Below are 21,547 nucleotides of genomic sequence, written 5' to 3'. Positions count from 1 at the left end.
AAAAGCCCAGCATTAAATACTGCCAATGTCTAAAACAAGTAAACCTTGCTTCTTCACATCTGGTAGCTCACCAGACTACCTGGCCAAATTTAATAAATTTGACATGTTAAAATTTGTAAATTTGAGATATACAGCATATTCCTTTGATAATTTATATATTGTAATATAATTGCCATTGAAGCAATATTGATCATATTATACCACTATAGTGCAGTATTATTAACTATATTATATTGTGCATTAGATCTCTATGGTTTATTTACTATTCATTACAAGTTTTTATCTTAAGCACTATCAATCTTATTCCCCCCCTACTCCTAATGCCCTGGTAACCACCATTTTACCCTCAGTTGTTTTTTTTACAGCCTTGACTTTTTTTAAGGATTCCACACATATATGTGATATCATACAATAATTGTCTTTTTCTGTCTGACCTATCTGTCTTGCTTAGCATAATGTGCTCAAGGTCCATCCATGTTGTCATAAGTAGACAGCAGGATATCTTTCTTTATCATGACTGAATAATATTCCTTGTGTACATATACAATATTTTTAAAATACATTCATCCAATGATGGGCATTTGGGTTGCTTCCATATCTTGGCTATTGTGAATATGCTGCCATAAACTAGAGTACAGTTATCTTGTCAAAATTATGTTTTCATTTCCTTTGCATATATATCCAGAAGTGAATTGCTGGATACTATGGTAGATCTATTTTTAATTTTTTAAGGAATTTTCATGTTGTTTTCCATAGTGATTGGACCAGCTTACATTTCCACCTACAGTCTCTAAGAGTCCCTTTTATTACATCGTCTCCAGCACCTGTTGTCTCTTGACTTTTTGATGATAGCCATTCCAAGTTGTGTGAGGTGATATCTCATTGTGGCTCTGATTTGTATTACCCTGAGGATTAACGATGAGGAGCACCTTTTCTATTTTAACTCCTCGGTTGTCCAACTTCCATACAGTTCAATTTTTTGTCAGTTCTGGTTGTTATTCTGTTTCTAAATTGTTGTTGTCTCCATCTTGGTTGTGTGAGGAGGCACAGTGTGTCTACCTATGCCTCCATCTTGGCCGGAAGTGATGAGCACCTTTTCATGTGCCTGTTGGCCATTGGTATATCTTCTTTAGACAAATGTCTATTCAGTTCCTCCATCCATTTTAATTGGATTATTTTTGTTATTAAGCTGTGTTAGTTTTTTATATTTTAGATATTAACTCCTTATCAAACTGAACATCTCCTTTCTGACTAAGATTTGAGTTCTCCAAGTCTGAACATCCTACAGACAATTACTTTAGTGTTAACTAGTTGTGGTGATCTCTGGTTTCCACCAGATCATTCAACTGGATACTTAAGCAATTTGAGATTGCACCCTCTAAGTTCCACTCCAGTCTTATATCTTTGGATATAAAGATTACACTCAGAGTTTAAAAGGAATATTAATCTAAGAACACTGAAGGTGACTACTGACTGTATGTGATCCAAAATTTAAAATGGCTCACAGTGAGCCATTTCAATGGCACCAGTGAGGCTCACTGCTCTAAGTGAACTAGAAGTTTCTCTAGAAATTCCTTATCTGACCCAGCAACATCAACAACCCTGTGTAACATACCAATATCACTACAGTATAAGGAAGACCTTCCTCTTTCTGCTGGAGTGGTATACCCCAGTTGGTTATTGACAATCAGATGGACACTTCCACCAATTCTGAAGTGTGGGATATTGGAGAGCGTAAATGTTTCAGGAACAATCCCTTGACCACAGAAAGAAGCATCACCATGAACCTAAATTATGGGGGAGAAAAAAGAAGAACATAAATGATGGAGAAATTTAGGTTTTCACACTGGAATAAATAGTTTTCAAATAATAACAGGAATAAAAATAACTACCCTCTCACTACTCCCCTGCCCTCCTAAAACTCTGCTGATTGTAGGATTTTCTAGAATGGTTATGCTAATCTAAAGCAGCTTTCAAAGATGCTAAATCAGTTCTTTCCTCTTGCAGCAGCTACCAGTTGGCCGACTCCTTCCACCCCCCACCATCACCTGCCGGCATCTCTCCTGGTGTGCTCATCAACAGTCTCATACACACAGCAGCTCCACAGGAGGAAGGGCTATCGGAGGTGCAGAAAGAAAATCAGCCCTAGTAAAACTTCCATGGAAACAGCAGTGAGATACAAGGACCCCTCCCTCTTGCCTAATCACCCCCCCCACCCCCAAAAGAGAGTGTGGTTATGTGTAAGTCTAACACCCTTACATTAGACTATATGTAACGTAAAGGAGAGTGATGTGACAGCCAAGAGAGGAGGTGTGTGTGTTGGTGGGGGATGGGGTGGGGATCATACCACACATGAGAAAGAGGAGGCTTTGAGGAAAAAACAAAATGTTATTATGAGAGGATATCTAAAATGCGTTACTCTTCCAGAACATTTGAAGTCTGCTAGATCATAGCATCACAAAACCTGGTGGATGAAAAGTGGCAGAGAAGAGGGAATTTCTTTTTAAGAAAAGCTAAAAGCAAATAATGAGGAAATTGTAGGTCTTAGAAAATCTCAGAAAAGAATATAAGCCTTTGTGTTAAAAAGACAATTATCATAAACAGCTAATATACTGAACTAAAGAATAAAATGATGTGATATGCCCTAATTTAAGGCAATCTTTGTGGCTCTAATGATAACAATTGAAATAGCTAAATATGAATTAAGAAAACATACTTAGAAGTTCATTGTTAATGACACTGTTATGTCCTGTAGAGAGTTATTTTTATATAAGTAGAATATTTACAGTAGGAGAGAAAGCACTCCTTTGCCCAAGGGAACTTTCCAGTCCACACCTTCCTACTGCTAGGGTCTACAGGGATAACTGACATTTTGGAATATTTATACCTAGTAATAACATGCCCTCACATTATATCCACGGTGCTATACATAACTCTGTTAATCCACTCAACAACCAGGCTGTGGTGGGGGTGGGGGGGCAGGTAAGGAAGTCACAACTATCCCTTTTGCAGACGAGAAAACCAAGGTTCAGAAAGAGTATACATTTCACATGGCTTGCACTAGACACTAGACCTTCTGTGACTGTGATACTGCTATTTTTTCCTACTTATTTCCCCACCTCTTTAAGCCTCTCTCCTGGATTAAGGAATTTATTAAGTACATGTTCTCACTTAATCCTCAGAATACAATGAGGAATATAATATACTCTCGTTTTACCTATGAGATTCAGAGACACAAGTAATAGAACCAAACATGCTGAGCTACAAGGCAGCAAAAGCAGGATTTGAACTCAGGTCTTTTTGGTCCCAGAGTCCTTGTCTTTTCTACATTGTGCTACATTGTAAGTCTAACTAGCAGCCACACAATGGCCCACATGGGAGGACAGGGTTCCTCACCCTTAGGCCCCCTTGCTGATGGGATTTCTTGTGTGGTAAGGAGGTACCGTACTTTGCTATGTATAATGCACTCCTGTGTATTATGTGCACCCATGTTTTGTGCATGTTATACACAGGATTATTATGCCCACAGTATGGAATCATTACATCTATATACAATGCACATCCTTATTTTCCCCTCAAAAATTTGGGCAAAAAAGTTCACATTATACACAGCAAAATACAGTATGAAAAAAGAAGTCAATATAGCAAAGAAGACAGATGTGTGCCTTTTCTGCTCCTTTACAAAAATGTCACAGTAGAGGTATTGATAAGAACATAACTTATGTTCATAACTTGCATCCTTTTATTCTGGGCTTTGGATTCTTGGCACTAAAGCATTCCTGTGTCATTTGCTAATTTTATTTTCCCTTTTAAATCAAGAAAGAAACCACTCCACTATGTTCCATAAAGCTTCATAGGACTGAAGGTCCATGAGCACAAACAAATGTTGGGTGAGGAGGAAGCCACTTGGCCAACCCTGACTGGGGTGAGGAGGGGGTAGAAACATGAGAATCCACTTTCACCAGGTCCAGGACTAAGATAAACAGAAGACATGCAGAAAAAGTAGCATCAGGAACCTCACTCACCATGATTTCATAGGCTCCAAATTTAGAGTTCCCGCAAGAAATTACAATCATGTACTTGAGCAAGGGAAGACATACATAGAGCAGGGCAAAATATTTTGGGGACACAGTCAACAAAAGTAGGTAGTCAGTTTCTCCTCACTTTAGAGAAATGCCATTTTCACCTCTTTAGAAATCAGTCTTTTTTTTTTTTAATTTTCTCCTGTGTTTTCTTCTCCAAGTCTTTTTTTTTTTAAGATTTTATTCATTTATTTTTAGAGAGGGAAGGGAGAGAGAAAGAGAGAGAAACATCAATGTGCAGTTGCTGGGAGCCATGGCCTGCAACCCAGGCATGTGCCCTGACTGGGAATCGAACCTGCGATGCTTTGGTTCACAGCCCATGCTCAATCCAATGAGCTACGCCAGCCAGGGCTAGAAATCAGTCTTAAGATCTGCTTCATGTAGTGGGTAACTGTAAATGACTACAATATTTTAGAGTATCATGAGTTAAGAGAAAGGTAAAGAGAATATATCTAGCTAATGATTTGTAGAATTCTATTTTGAAATACTATATCATAATAAAATCCAGTCTGCCTACTCCCAAGAAGTTTCCACAAGTTTCTAACTTGAAAAATTAACATCAATAAGATAATGTGGTTATTTGTATACATAGCCAATATTATACTGCCTTACAGATTTATAGATTTCTGTTGTGTTTGAAGGCTTAGTTACCCATATCCATGATTAATTAATTAAGGGTTCGTATTTAAATAAACACTGATAGAAAAAAAATGTGACTCACAATCCAAACTTCTAAAAGACACCTTTTAGATTATGAAAAACTGAGGAGAGGAGACAGAGGAAGCAAGACCCATACAATAACTTGTATTCTTTAATACCAAAGACCTTCATTTTAAAACAAAAAGCAAAAAAAATAAATAATTCCACTCTTACAGCCTTGGTAGATACATGGGTGCCCTGTGGTTCCCTAGAGGGCCATGCTGTCACAGAGGTAATGACATCTGTCCTCCTAGCAGCAGCAGGTAGGCCAGCCAATACCTCCTTAGTTAATTTATAACTCAAGAAAGAAAAAACACAGTGAAAAACACAGTTTAAGTCTGTTGCCTTGACTCTAGACCTCATATTTGTTATTAATTCTTAAAATAGACCTAGAATATTTCTTTCCCAAAAGTTCATCTCAGGTTAAGCTTGACTGTCTGCCACCTCCTTTCATACCTACCAACTTGGACATTCTTTCTCCCCTGTCTTCCCAACTTCTGGTCTCACTTCTGGAAGCTACAAGTACCTGCAAGCAAATGACTTTGTCCCCAGGCTGAGCCAAAGTGTCTGGAGAGTAGTCCCCATCCTGTCTAGACTGCTGCCTTCCCCGAGTCTTCCCGACAGCCACGGGGTTAACAGCTTCCAGGTGTGATGGATTAGGCAGCATTGTCACGTGCAGGGGGTGGTGTGCACCGAAGTCCAGGTCAACGGAGGAGGTCAGGTGAGACAGGACATCTCCAGTGGCTGGGACATTTTCTGGAAATTCACTTAAGCCTCGCATTTTGCGAAACATCAGCTATTGTGGATACACATAAAGTAAAAATGTTTTTTATTGTGATAGAGACTAGAAAAGAACTAGCTGATTTAAATTATACAATACAAAAAAATTATGCACATGCTTTTATAATTATTATTACCATGCATTGTTTAAAGATAGGCACAAATTTCTAGCTGCTCAAATGCACAGAGCTATTTGGAAATCTTCGCAAATGAAGTATCAACACATGACATAGTAAGTTACCTCTGCCTCACAATAAGCAAAATAATGTTTCTTAAATACACCTGTTAAAATATATTTTCAAAAGAACTTTTTGAATTAATTTCACTAAAAGTATAGAGGAAAATAACTTAATCCAATTTAGGGAGAGCATGACATATACTCTTAGCTCAAGTTACATCTAAAAAACTACAGAAGTCCAACGTTCAAAGGACTTCTTTACACATGTTCTCTCACCTCATTTTCAGTCTTCTACAAGGTAGACGCCACTACCCATCTTTAAAGTGAACAAGCAAGAGAAGTCAACTAAATTGTTAAAGGTTCTTGGCAAAAGAGTAACAAAGTTGAGCCTCTGACCAAAATATTTACCGAAACAGCATGTTATTCTCAATTAGACAAATTGTTTGAATGACCCAAAAGCTTCTCCAATTTGCAAAAGCTTATTTACCTATCTGCAAACAGGAACATACATGGTGTAGATACAGATGTGTTTGTCACAAGTATGATCATGTACAATAATTTTGCATCTCTGAATAATTTCTTTGAGATATTTTAGAAATGTAGTTTCTGGTGTAAGAATTTCTGCATGTTTCCAAGCACATGCCTCCTTTTGTCAATCACTTTATCCTGTCATACTCTATCTTTTCTAATGCATTTGTCTTTTAACAGCTGATGATCAATCTCTTAGCATCAAAAACACTGAGGTCCGAGTAAGAGTGGTAAAGCTTGGCCCCTGGACATGCTACTACATAGATTTTCTAATACTCTTAAGAACAACACGTCCTTCCATGGGCTCTATTCACTCCATCTAACTCTGACACCCCCATTAACACTTGTGGTTGTGTTTAATCCCCTGGCCAAGGACAGTAATGAGGCTTATCCATGCATAATGGTTACAACCTTATTAATATTAAATCTCTCTGATGCCTCCTGATATCAGGTCTTCAGTCCTGACCCTCAAGTCTTTTGAGAGACTTACAGAGCAGAGAAGCTGAGTGGAAGTGAATAGAAATACCAAGATCCAATGACCTATAAAACCACTCACTTGGGTGGTCTCTTCAGATAACAATGCATATCATTAGTTTTAGTACAACCTATTAACTATAAACTCAGCAAATAAGGGGAAGGTAAAATTGACTTCTTGAAAGGTAAAATTATATAAAATCATAGATATTTGCATTTGTTTGAATAATTTTTATGAAGTAAGAAGTGTTTCAAAGAGCAGAATTTATTCACATTATCCTTGAGGAAATAAACTAACCTTTGACCACCATGAAAGAAGAAAGAATCCAAATAAGGATATGCAGAAAATCAACCCAAATACCTGTTCTAACCAGCAGCATTGGGTTCCATCAATTAACTGAGCTAGGTTCTGGACCAATGATTTATATGCTTAGTCGCTTTTCTTTTTTTTTCTTCAAGATTTTGTTTATTTATTTTTAGAGAGGGGAAGGGAGGGAGAAAGAGAGGGAGAGAAACTTCAATGTGTGGTTGCCTCTCGCATGCCCCCTGCAGGGGACCTGGCCTACAATCCAATGTGCCCTGAATGGGAATTGAACCCGCAGTGGTTCATAGGCCAGCACTCAATCCACTGAGCCACACCAGCCAGGGCAGCTTAGTCGGTTTTCTAAAAGGAATTATTATCATTGGTTTTATTCTGTTACAGTTGTATGTCATAGACAATATCTTACCTCTGGCGGGAACTGCAGAAGGCCTGTCAGTAAATTAAGTCTCCCCCTATGGGGCATCCCAATGATGACATCAGTGATCCCACCGTACGCCGACATTTTCAGCAACTCATGGAAAAAGCCCATCATGCTTTCAGCTCCTTCACCTCCATATCGCTTCACTGTGGCAAACTTGGTGGCCAAAAAGTGGTCAAACTCCTATGGAACATCATATCAGACACATTAGTTACAGGAAGATGGCCAAGTACTTAGCTCAAAGTCAGACACATTTATGCGTGTTAAGAAGACCCTGCATTACCTTAAGTGGCTGCAGCTGTGCCCCTTCACTACCTGCCCCAGAGAAAGACATAAGTCACCCAGAGTCCAGCAGGAAAGCCTTGCAAAGAACACCAGACCACAGGAGTGGATGCAGAGGAAATAACCTGAGAGTTAGAATAATTTAGCCCAAGAGGAACCTCCCTAGATGGGTGTTCTTTCAGAGTAGAGGTCAGGCCTGATTTCCGCTGTCTCAACCAGCCAGTACCTGAGTTTTATTTAGTACCTGGCTCTACAGTACTATTTTATCAAGGTTGCAAGCTAGCCACTATTTGAGTTATTAGGGATAAATTTCTTGTCATCTTGATATTCCGGAGTCCTAATCATAGTCCTGACACTCAATTCCATTAATTCATATTGGTTTGTCTTCCATGTATAGTTTTCTTTTTCTTTTCTTCTTCTTTTTTTTTAATCACTTCAGGTAATAAAAATAGAAGATCTTAAGGATTTTATGATCTTTTATAGTGAATAGACAAATATGTATAGAAAAAGTACTCTGATTCTGAGGAGAACTAATAGCTCCATTGTTTGGAGATCTATTTTTTCCTACATGGAATAAAGTGGTGTGTGTTATATTGTCTGTTGTGTTGAGACAATGGGGGGTAAGTGGAGGTATGGTCAGAGATTTAATGCCTAATTCCCTCTCTTCAGTATTTATATATCTTTGTACGAAATAAACTGACTTATTCCATTGATATTAGCTGCTGCTTTTATACCTGAGATTCTAGCATTAGTTTGGACAGATGTTTTCGCTCTTCTGTGGTAAATGTCTCCTTTTTCATCTCCTCAAACCGCTTGGCAAACCAATCTTTCTCCTCCTGGCTCTGAAGTTGGGAGGTTTCGATGGAAATCTGCCCACAGTAGATTTGGTCGAGATAGGCTAATACTTCCTCAAGAGAGGCCTCATCCTTCCCCATGTTCAATAATCCTATGAAATGGAATCAAAGGGATCCTCTTAAAGAAGTATCAACCATGTAACTAATTATAGAATATACCAAAATAATTACTTCCATTCAGAGCATTTCATTGTGAATAACTTAGGCCACTATCAATGCTCACCTACATGTTTCTAAAAGCAAAACTAAAAATATGATCAAAAGCCCTAAGGTAGTAAAACTAGAAGAAAAAAAATTTCACAAGGACAGAGCCATACTGTTTTGTGTCAAATTTTGATTTTATAGTTATTTATTTATAATACAGTACCACTTATTTTTTAAAGTATATTTATTGATTATGCTATTACAGTTTTTCCAATGTTTCCCCCTTGATCCCCCCTCCACCCTGTACCCCACAACCCTCCAGCATTACCCCCCTTAGTTTATGTCCATGGACTGTACACATAAGTTCCTTGAATTCTGTTTCCTACACCATTCTTAACCTCTCCCTGTCCACTCTATGCCTACCAACTATGCTTCTTATTCCCTGTACCTTCCCCTCCACTCTTCCCCACCCCTTCCCCACTAAAAACCCTCCATGTATAGTCATTTCAACTAAAATTTCAAACCTACTTTTCACTTGCTTTATAGGTATAATTTTTTTCTCCTACCTTTATCTCAAATATCTATCAACTAAAATGTTCAAGTCTTAATAATATCTATAAAGCTGCCTATTACTGAATAGTTTGTCTTAATTTGAATTAATATTGATGGCAAAGCAACATTTTAAGGTATAAGGAAATCTCCCTGATACTCAAAGAAAGGGAAAGTTTGCTATATGTCATTAGCTCAGCACCAAATCAGTTATCAGTCTTTTGCCTATACCTACATGAGTTAAACCAACATTTACTTTATATTGTGTATGGTTTCTTACAATAATTTTAGATCTTTGATATTGATTGACCAATGATGCAATGGACATGGGAGTGCAGATATCTCTTCAAGATCCTGATTTCAATGCCTTTGGATAATAACCAAAAGTGGAATTGCTGGATGATGTGATGGTTTTATTTTTATTTTCTGAGGAATCTCCATGCTGTTTTCCTCAGTGGCTGCACCAGCTTACATTCCCACCAAAAGGGCAAAGGAATCCCTTTCTTCCACATCCTTGCGAACATGTGAGGTAATATCTCATTGTGGTTTTGATATGCACTTCCCCAAGTACTTCTTCATGTACCTATTGGCCATTTGTCTATGGAGTTTTGAATGCAGAGAAAATGGGCCCTATCAAAAAACCATTCTAGAACTTCACGACTCCTTCTCCCTGATAGTGCTTGAAGCTCCAGTGGGCATAAGGGTTTTCAAGAATAGAGAAAGAAGCCCCACCTCCGTTGGCAGGTAACTAGTACATGGGAGGTCTAGTGTCGACAGGCTTTACCTGTGGTATTAAAGGGTCCCTGTAGGGTCTGCACAAGAGCTTGGATTTCAGGCACATTCTCCTGCAGGGCTTGGCCAGTGAAGAGGGGGTTGATTTTGGCAGCTTTGTGACCATGCTCACAATATACTGTCACCAACCTGGCAAGTCCATGATCAACTAATGTAGAGGAAAAAGAAAGCAATACAGGCAATTTAGGAAATGCCCACAGACCACAAAAATCAGTTTTTCAAAGAAGCCTTTGTGGCCTTAGATATTTTTAATGCACTGTTCCCACCTACCACATCTGCCAGTGGCTTTCAGGACTAAAGACTATCAGAATCCAGAAAAACACACTTATTTCCTTACATTTATCTCATGATGACTAAAATCACCAAAAAAAATATAGAGCTAAAAGTGTATTTTATAAAATAACAATGCATGTGAATAAATATTAAAGGGGAATTCCCCAAATTGAAAAAAAAAAACAAACAAACCCTTACAATGCTGAGATTATGGACAATTAGTCATCTTAATTACTGTTTGAGATGTTTTCTAACATTTTACATAAAAAGAACACATAGGTAGAACTACAAAATCAATGTTACATTTATTTCTTTTTTCCCATCTTCCCACTTTTATTTTTTATGTTTATTTTTTGCTATCTTTAATCGAATTTATTGGGGTGACATTGGTCACAAAACCATGGATGTTTCAAGTGTACGATTCAACAGAACACCATCTACACACTGCATCATGTGCTCGTCGCCCAAAGCAGTCTCTTTCTGTCCTCATTTATCCCCCTTGGCCCACCTCCACTTATCCCCACTCCCCTATGACTATCTCCACATATACTTCCTTTTTGATTTCTTAAAGATCCAGGTAAATAGTTATTTCACAGGCTCATGAAATTTTAGACGAGGGAAAGACCAGAAATTATCATGTCACTCACATAATGCAAAAAAAAAAAAAAAAAAAATCCCCTTTGTAAAACCCTAAATGAGTGATCTCCCAGTCTCTATTTAAAAGGAACCATTATCTTTCAATGAATCCACTTCTGAGGTGATTTCATATTGAGCCAAAAGCTGCTTTTCTTTTCTTTCCACAGGCAAGTCCTAAAATTTGGGGGTAAAAATCCCTCAGGCCCACATTCGGTTAACCTTTAGTTTGCCAAGGCAGTTCTACACAAAGTGAGCACAAATCCCAGAGGATGGGCAGTTGTGCTACTGAGGGCACACAATTTTCTGAACATTTTTAAATTTTTCATTTTTATTTTCAGAATCTAAAGAAAACTGTTAGCATATTTTCAAATATTTAACGACCATTTTTTTAACATGCCATGCAATGATTTAAGTTATACAACTGCTGGGTTTGTGTTCAGCATACTTCAAAGTATACATGTTAGCACAGGCTTAGAAGAAAGAACAGAGATGTATTGAATACATAAAAGGTGTGTCTGCACTAATACTGTGGTTAGGAGGACCCACACTAGGTCTAATACACTAATCAAACAAGCCCACTAAGTGAACTGATTTCTGAATGGAGGTTAGTTTTATATTCCCATATGGTTCTATTCTGAACTGTGTTCAAGTTCTCATTTGCTATTGTATGAAGTAGGAAATCTTTATATTTATGGCTAAAACCCAGACAGATCATGTCTGAAACACTGTTCTTTTGTGCCAACTCCCATGTAAGTGTTCTAGAGTATCACTAAAAGCCTGGCTGTTGAGTATTTAGAAACTGGTGCAGTGATCTCTGTAAGCTGTTGTTTACTGAGAGAATGTTTTCAAGAGGGCTACTAGATTGCTATGAGAGTGCTGATGGTAATCCTGTATATTTACTATTGGACTTGTCCCACTAAAGATGGAATTTTGTAGATGATACTGGAAGTCGTGGAAAGTAGAGGAGATTACCCAGAAAGAAAGTAAATTGAGAAGGTGACCCTGGGTAGACAAGACCCATAGAGCACCAATATTTTAGAGATAAGCGAAGAGAAAGAGCATCCCCCCCCCACAAAAATGGATGAGGTTGTTAGTAGGAAAACCAGGATCTTGTAATGCCAGAGAGCCAAGGAAAGCATGTATTTTTAAGAAACAGTGGCCTTTATGAGACAACCATCATTAAAGGTTCTTTAAAAGTTCTTGTATACATATATATATATATATATATATATATATATATATATGACACACACATATATATGCACACACACAGGATGGAACAAAAGTTTACAGTTGTTCATATGGAAAATAATACAATAATTAATAAATAATAATACAATAATTAACTCTATGTTTCATATACTTACAATTATAAATCTTCTTTTGTTTGCCACATCCTGTATATATTTCATATATATAAAAGAAACAGACTAAAAACTTAGTAAATTACCCTATGTCAAAATTTCTGATTTTTTGCTTGTTTATCATATATTCTAGGTTTTCCACAGTGGACATGTGCATTAGAGCACCTTAAATTGTATCCACTGAATATGCTTGCTGTCCAACTGCATTCCAAAAGCTTCTGATCAGTGGGGTCTCTCCAGTGCACCTGCATGTCTGCCCTCACCAGCTAACTAAATGGTGGTAAAAATCAGCTGTATTTGTTCCTAAGCCTGTTGCTGTGGGAAAAAGTAAAATATTAGGAGAGAAATTATAAACATCTAGAAAGATTTTGCACTCAGATTGCTTTCACAAGCTCTCTTTAAATACTTGCATGGACATAAACAAAAATACAAATATTTAAGTTAAAATAACTTGAAGCATGTCTCACACCTTTATGATAATCCTTGCTTCAATGACTCTGAAAAATTAATTGGCCAAATTCTAATTTCAAATCCATTGGATACAAGTGCTCCTGCTGTTTTCCTTCTGTAGCAAATAATGAAGTATTTGTTACAAAATATTTATGTATTTAAAATAATGAAATATGTAATGAAAATAATTAAGTTAGAATACTTAAAAAATATAAAATACAAAAGAAATAAAAATATTTAAGAGGATGAGAGCACAGCAACAGAATATAGTCTTCATTAAAATAACTTCCTATTACCATATAAATGAAAGAGTTACTATAACAGAAAAAAGAATATCTGTATGTTAAGCATAATACTATCCAAACAATTTAGAACTCATGATATCTCTGGAAGTCCAGAGGAATTTAAGTTAAACCCCACAAAGCCAGGGGAAATAAAGAAAAAAACAACAGAACACATGCACACTCTTCTCCAAGACAAAATATTAGAGGCATGATTCTGGCTCCGGAGACTGGCACATAGTAGATGCTCAGGAAATGTGTTATCACTTGAATGAAGGAAGCCCTGAGGCAGTCACAGAACCCTCATAATGAAGGTTTTCCAGAGCACTCAAGAGTTGAAGTAGATCCTTCTTGCTCACGTGGAGCCCTCTTTTCTGAGAACTGCACCGTCCCATTCCAGGGGGTGGGTTCCAGTGGCCATGTCTACATCTCTCCATTCTGTCTCCCTACAAGTTCATGGATTCCAAAGACACCTCAGTCAAGGTGGATCAGATTTGATCTTTCCAGAATTTGAGACTGAGAACTGAGACATAAGTTAGGAGAAAAGAGTTAGCCCAAGACAAGGTTGGTCTTTGGCTGGTGTCTGGGAATCTAGATTTCAGAAATGTCCTCACCTGCCTCTAACAGATCAGGCACTATGGCACTATGCCTAGATTGTGCAAACAATGTGGTTTATGCTGAATACCTGCTTTTCTAGTGGGAATCTGGAATTTTGGCATGTGTAGAGGGTGCTTACAGAAACATCTCCCAATAAAAACCTTGGGTGCCGAGACTCTAAAGGGCTTCCCTGGGCAGAAACACTTCACATATGTTGGAGTGTTTTTGTCACTTGACGAGGTGTGCATTCTGCCACCCGTTGTGGGAGAGAGAGAGTGTACGAAAGCATGCACAATGGTTCCTCCAGACCATTCCTGTGTATTTTTCCATTCTGATCCAGCTGTGGATCCTTGTAACATCACTATAACAAATCTTAGCCTTGAGTACAACTACATGCTGAGTCCAAATGTGGTGTGGTCTGAAGGACACCCAGCACATGTTATGGGTGACACTGGAGCTGAGTACACTAACAGCTTTGCCCAATTAGCCCACACCCAGCTTCTGCCAGTATTCTCAGAGCTAGCTCTGGTTTACTCCACACATCCTTCAGTTCTCGAAGAGCCCTGTATCTCTAAAATCAAGTCCCCTCTTTGCTTAAAATAGCCAGAGTTGGTTTCTGTTGCTTGTGACCAAAAGAATCTTAGCTAATGCAGGAAGTAAAAAAATAAATTATGATAGGCATATCTACATCAATTACTCTGTTCGCTGCTGTGAGCAAACATGGTGGGGGAACTGAATAGTGCTTAAACTAAAATTCAATACAATTCATTTTCATCATCTAGTCATAAATAGCATCCCCCTCAAAATATCTAGATCATATCCACAGTCTATTCCCATTCAAGACAGCATATGATTAAAGCAAGTAGAAACGTTAGATATCTTTAAAGACACTGAAGACTCCCAAAATGGGAATTTCGTAACTGGAGTCCCTTAGAACCCTATAAAAATGAGATGGCTGCCTCCAGCTTCAACGTAGGAACTTCATAGATAACCACATTAAAAGGAAAGACTTTGTACAGAATACTATATTCTGTACACCAAATTCAGATAGACCTAGGCTGTGCAACTGAGTTATTTTCATATCATACTCTCCTTTCCCATCTCAAACACAGTATCTTTATAAAATAAATTTATTTTGCCAGTTATTTACTTTTTAGAAAAACAAAAACAAAAAGCCAGACTTTAACTAGAAACCTTGTTCTGATCTTTTCTGTTTTTTCTAATCCTTTACAGATTGATAATAAATCACAGTGACCATTTACAGAGTACTAACTTTTGCTACTCACTGTGCTGGATTTTTCACACACATCATCTCACCTAGTCCTTGCACCAACTCTGAGATAGGTGTCCTTATTGCAGAGGAGTAAACTGCAGAGGTTTAGTGAATTGCAAAAGGTGACATAGGTAATTAGGAAGCTGAAATTTGAAATTAGGAAGTGTTTTATTGATTATGCTATAACAAAAATTCTATGACAACATAGAAATACTTGAAACTAATATAATACTTTATATCAACTGTAAGTGAAATTAAAAAAAAATTGAAAAGAGAAGTGCGAAGCCTATAGCAAGAGCTGAGAAAACTAGAAGTCTCTGAGACATTTTAAGTACAAGAGCTAATGTCATTAGCCTTTTTGGTCAGCACCTGTATTCCAGAATTATCTAGATTTTAAAAAATCTCTAATGCAGTAAAATTTTGTTCAGCCATTTTCCCTATGACTCCAATAAAGTCTCCTGTTATTTCTACTATGCAACATACCTACAACCACTCATTTCAACTACTAAGGTTAGTGGTTACTGCCACAGTCAGTAACCACTGAACACTATTTGGAATCCTACGGCTCCCACCCCCTGATGATCACTATATTCTGCCATTTTTTTAATATCCCACATCTTCCTTAGTGAAATTTATATCTGTAAATCAACACTTCTAAACCCACCTCAATTTTAAATTGGGATTGTTGATAAATAAGTTCAAGTTTACTTGGAAATTGAGGTTTACAGAGGTTAAAGTACACACTGTTACTAATAGTCAGCCACAAAGAACACTCACCACAGGTCAAATTTTAACTAGTGAAACCACGGCCACCCAAAAGTTTATAAGAATCAAATTCAAAATCTCTTTAAAGCCTAATACAATGGAAGTCTTAGTGAATGATGTAGTCATCCTATGAAGGCAATGATTTTCAGCCAAGATAAACATATGAAGAAAAATGGCTGGTGAAGGGCAAAGGGGAGAAGGGAGAAACCATAACTCTGACCATAGCTTCTCCCTCTTCTTACGTCACCTTTGACGTTGGAGGATGCCATAAGTCATTTTCAGTCCTTTGATTTCCTTTGCCAGTATTGAAAAGTTATGTATGTGATTCATCACACCGACTCAGTCATTCCTCTCAGCCAAACTTTTAGGACAAGTGACAGGTGACATGAAAAAGACTAGAGCCCAACAAATCACGTCCTTGGCCTCATCAGCCTGCTGTTCTAATTAATGGAACTGACAATAAGCATACATTTACACAGAGTTTAAGGGAAAACCCAAGTCTTAATTGCCTTCATCAACAAAAAAGTTATTACTTTTTTCTGAAACATACTATATACTGTTACTAATATAGTAATAGTAATATATTAGATTACCAAATATATAAAGTGCTTACATTCTTGGCATTTGAGGTTATGGTTGTACATGCACAATTCAAATGCACTGTCACAAACAAATTGCATATATAGAACCTTATTTCCATGTCTTAATAGGAATGAATCATTTAATAAGTATTCAGTTAAGCGTAGAGCTGAGAAAAATGTAAAACTAGTCTTTACCAGGTAGAATCTTAAAATGTGGGAAGATGGTCCCTACATAGAATAACACACACAAAAATTTCAAGAGTCCAAAGAGCTCCATACTGAGAGTTGGGGGAGTCCAGATCAGGAAATCCTGGTGTGGTCTGGAAAGATATCATGGAGGGGATGGAAATGGGGCTGGGCCATGGAGAATGGGTAAAATGTAAAAAGGCACAGAATGAGAAAGAACTTTGGGTAAAGGCTGGAATGTGGGGGCATTTATGTTGGAGGGAGGTGAAAAAGAGAAGGTAGAATGGGTCAAGACACATGAAGGGCATTGAATATCAAGCTAAAGAATTCGGATTTTATTCTGAGAGGCAAAGTAGAGCCTTTGGAGACCTGAGTAAGAAAATGAGTGAATGAAATCAATGCTTCAGAAAGGCTGAACTAAGCAAGAAGGGAACTAGGCTAGCAGTTTTACCTTTTTGAAGTCACGGATCTCTTTGAGAATTTAATAAAAGCCACGAGCCCTTTCCCTAGAAACGGATACACATACAGAGCTGTGCAAAATTCACAGATCCTCTGAAATCTTTCCATAGGAGTTTATGGACTCAGGTTAAGAACCCTTAGTTTAAACACTTTTTTGTAGTAGACCAGAATTAAAGGACTAGACTAGAATCCTACTTAGTAAAAAAGAAAGTAATGCTTTGAGAAATACAGTGCTCAAAATTTTATATGAAATATGAGGTGAAAAAGTTGATAGTAGAGTGCTTGTCCTAGAATTTTACAATACATCTGTAGAAGAGACTGCTGTTACTCCCAATATCCATATTCTCTTTCATGAGGAGTCATAGCCAGACATGATGGAGAGGACCACACATTCTCCAGAGAAAATGGAGTTTGAGCTGGATTCAGAAGTTGAATGGAAGGAGATGATCATGTTCTACAATACATCTGTAGCAGAGACTGCTATAATTCCCAATATCTATTTTCCCTTCTCTGTCATGGCAATAGACAGCTGAGTATATGATCACCCAAAATAGAGATACACATTCCCAGGCTTCCATGCAGCCAATGTGGCCATGTGACTAACTTCTGACCAATAAGAAGGTGATAGAAGTGATATATACAACTTTTGGGTCTTGCTAGGTGCTCTTCCCTTCCCCCTTTCTTCCTGCCTACTGGCCAATATGTGGATATAGTGGTGAACCACCTCAGACCATAGTTGAAGGCAACACACATGGGATGGTGAAGGAACAACATAGACCCCCCCTCCCATGACACTACAGAGGAAAGCTCTCATACCAGCTTAGATTTTTACTTATCTTACTTGTCACTATTATTCCAGGTCTCTGGCACAGTCCCTGAACTCATCCTAATACAGAATTTGGTAACCAAGGTGGTTTGCTGCCAAAATAGAACTAAAATGCATGACTGGCTTAACAGCCAGGCAGTCTATACCATGGACCCATATAATCCAGAATAGAAAGCTGATGAGCAGTGTTATGCTATCTAACCAAACATTTGGTAAAAGTGTCACCTGTAATAACCTGAAAGGCAGACTACATGCCCACAGAGCCTGTAACTCAGTAGCATGTGTTCACTGTTTCTTGTCACTTTCAGAAAAGCCTAGAGAGAAAGATGAGGTCAAGTTGGAGTTAGCTAAGCAGCAAAAAGAGATGGCAGGAAATTCACTCTGCATACAGATGCTCTCTGTCTATGGTCTCAGTACCTAGAAGGCAGAGCCTGGCAAGTCTGGACAATTAGAATTACAAAAGGTGATTTTGAAAATGGTGTCTAACAGGAGATAAGAGAACAGACAAAATCCTTCATCAAGTACCTTCTGGTAAGCTTTCTCTGGTAGACAAGTAGAGCCAGCTGAGACTTCAAGATCCAATGAAAAAGTGTTGCCTTCCCACTCAAGCCTATTATTTTGATTGATCTCAAGGTAAAAAAACATTAAATTTAGGGAGCTAAATGGGTAGAACACAGAAGCAGTAAATAAAAGGCTAGAGTTTCCTGGCTTAAATATTAGGTCTAGGTGAGATCCTTCACTGGGCAAATTGCTTATGGAATGACCAGAAGCAAAAAGGTTGCAGACCTATGAATTTTATACGAAAATCGAACTACCAAAGAAATCCCAATTCAGCCCAGGAAAAATATCCTGTACCTGATGACCCTCTGAAGTAACTCTCAAGCTCCTAACCTCATCAAAATAGACTGTGAAAGGGTGCAGTCCCCAAGGAGGGCATGTCCACGTCAGTTATGACCACAGAAGATAATGGATAATGAAGAACCCATAAAGCAAAGCCAGGGGAATGGGCAAAGGATAGAGTTGAAGGGCCAGATAAATTCGTGAACTTACTACAGAGCCATATCAAGGAGCTTTTATCATTCTTCCACAATAGGACTTGGTAGCTGGTAACTGTACCAGTGGCTGCTACAGATTCCTCATTCTTTCTTTCTACAAATGGAAGTTTTCTTTACTTATTATATGTATATATACAGGGTAGGTAGCAGTTCATAAAATTCCAGACCATGAGGAGTCCAAGCCCAACCACACATTCTCCAGAGATAATGGACTTTGAGCTGGATTTAGGAATTGAATGGAAAGAGATGAACACGTTCTTTGTATGGGAAGAAAAGCTGAGGATATTTGAGTGGCCAAAAGTATCAAGTGTGGTGATTACTAGTTACTTCCCAATATCTATTTTCCTTTTCTTCCTCACAGTAATTTTTAGCTGGTACAGGGCCACCCTGAATAAAGACTATGCTTTCCAACCTCCCTTGCAGGTATGTAGAGACAGATGATCAAGTTCTGTCCAATGAGATACTATTGGATGTGATATATGCAACTCTCCTTCCCCCTTCTCCCACACAGTCTAGTAGGAGATAATGATCTACTAAGAGTTATAAAATAACATGACAAGTTCTAAACCATAAAGAAGGAAAAAGTCATAGATCTACATGCAGTGGTAATTTTGAAAGTGATACAGTTAAAAAATGGCCCACTTACTTTTAAGTTTTATTCAAAATGTAATAATAATAATAATAATAATAATGATGAAAAAGAAAATAAAATCATTACCCTTAGCAACAAAATACCCTAAGCCAGATCTTGTAACTGTGCCACAAACAATCATTTCCTGGGATTGCTTTGACTCTTCCCTCCCAGTACACACAAGATCATACCCTTGGCCTGCAGTTCTAACTCAATACTGGACTTTCAAAATTTCACCAAGCAAGTTCATTACTGCTGGGAAGGGAGAAAATTTAGTAATGAGGGAAGAGGGGTTCTTATATATAAAGTCAACACTTCCAGAGACTTTTTTCAAAACACGCCAGCCCAAATCTTCCAAGATTATTTGCATATAGTCTTCCAGTTAAGAGCCACCAGCCCAGGTTTTTCCAAGCCAAAATTACTTCTCAGCTGTCACGCTGTTATAGGAATCAAATAGAGACAAACTGTGAGGGAAAACTTCATATGCTTTGAGCACACACTAATATAATCTTAAATGAAGACTAGATTTTCAAACACACTTTACAAATATATCCCGTATTGACTATAAAAGTATTGGCCACGGATGGCCATGGACCTTCTGTTAGAGAATTACCTGAGGTGCTTGATAAACACACATATTCCTGAACCTCATCCCAGAACAATGAATTAGAACCCAGAGGAAGAGAATGGGAAGGAAGCCTGAAAACTGGCACTTTAAATACCATTCAAAGTGATTTGAACACACGCTTGTTTGAAAACTGACATATAAAATTGTTGACACTCATTTTGCAAAATGAGATAAGATATCTATAATCTCACCCTCCAGGGATTAACAATGTAGTTGGCCAAATACTTCCCTAAAGAAACCCCACTGCATTCAAGAGAGAGAAATCAGGTTTATTCAAAATGTTGCCTGAGGTCAAGAGCAAAATACTGAGATTACAGTGTGTCATGTAAGATTCAAAGGTCAGGTACTTAGATGATGGAGGAGATCTTTGATGTTAATCTAACACCGGGTCAAAGATACCAAATGATTTTATTCTGATAATTGATCTGTATTCAGCTTCTCTGTGAGGATGAATAAAGATACAATAACTTTGGAGCATAAATCAAATAATCAAAATTAATCTCTTGCACATGAGTGAGCATGTAGCAGAAGAGACAGGCTCCAAAAACTGATAATCAAGTCCTTTAATCCATTAAAACTCTAGTAACATGGGATCTAAATTCAGTAGAATTATAAACTCTGAAATTAAAGTAAGAGGCTATCTAGAGGACATAGACAGATAATAAATACCATGCTGTGATCCAACACCACCAACTGCCCTCCTCACCCCAGCAATACAGTCATGATCCCCACATTCCCGCTAACACAAGCCTTGGACGTGGCCCTGAAATGTATCCTTGGGTAAACTACAGGAACTGAGAGATCTTAGAACTTTTCTTTTCCCGCAGTCCCGCCTCCGCAAAGAGCTAAATTCCCACAACTCTACAACCAAGGAATAGAATAGAAAAGTATTAACTCGGAAGGCGGGAAGATCATTCAAGCGTGGAAGTGACGCCCAGACCCTGACCTTAAAGTTCCTCAATTATAGAAGCTGGACAGAGGGTAACCCGGACACTGACAACACCCACGCCTGCCTTTCCGCTCCCTCACCTACCCTTTCTCCTTACCGTCCTGCGCGCAGACTGCAGACTCCCTGAAGCCCGACCTCCTCCCCAACAGCACCCCACCGCGGGCCTGACAAGAAGGACTCCTGCCTCCCCAGCCCCCAAGCCCACGGCCCGGCCCCAGTTCGGACCTGGCGGGCGCGCCAGGACGCCTTGGGGCTCCCGGCTCTCGGGCTTCCTTGGCCGGTAGCCATAGACACCCCTTGCCGTCTGGTAGCCGCGCCGGAAGAGGAGTGGAGGGGCCCGACCAAGGCACCGTCCGGCTGCTGCAACAGTGACCGAGGCCATGCTCCACATGGTCCTCCGGTTCGGAGGACCAGGGAAAACAGCCACCCAGAGCAGAAAGCGTCGCTCTAGAAACTCCCGGAACCCGGGAACGCACCTCGCGGGAGGCTGG

The 21,547-nt window shown here is 38.6% G+C and overlaps 1 protein-coding gene across 2 annotated transcripts in view; it reads right to left on the bottom strand.

Moving 5' to 3' along the window:
* Nucleotides 1-21,547, bottom strand: part of DHTKD1 (dehydrogenase E1 and transketolase domain containing 1) — a 45,364-nt gene extending 23,817 nt beyond the window's left edge. Inside the window, exons 1-6 of one of the 2 annotated variants that reach the window (XM_045857869.1) lie at nt 21,282-21,547; nt 10,095-10,250; nt 8,498-8,709; nt 7,470-7,664; nt 5,308-5,577; nt 1,616-1,787 (exon numbers count right to left, since the gene is read on the bottom strand). In XM_045857869.1, coding sequence (XP_045713825.1) covers nt 1,616-1,787; nt 5,308-5,577; nt 7,470-7,664; nt 8,498-8,709; nt 10,095-10,250; nt 21,282-21,447 — 1,171 coding nt within the window. In that variant the 5' untranslated portion in view covers nt 21,448-21,547. The remainder of the gene's footprint in view (nt 1-1,615; nt 1,788-5,307; nt 5,578-7,469; nt 7,665-8,497; nt 8,710-10,094; nt 10,251-21,281) is intronic. The other variant, XM_045857870.1, reaches the window with a different exon arrangement.

Source organism: Phyllostomus hastatus, unplaced genomic scaffold, assembly GCF_019186645.2.
Source record: "Phyllostomus hastatus isolate PE091 unplaced genomic scaffold, TTU_PhHast_1.1 phas_scaffold_1674, whole genome shotgun sequence".
Taxonomy (NCBI): Eukaryota; Metazoa; Chordata; class Mammalia; order Chiroptera; family Phyllostomidae; genus Phyllostomus; species Phyllostomus hastatus.
This window is presented reverse-complemented; position numbering and strand designations above follow the sequence as displayed.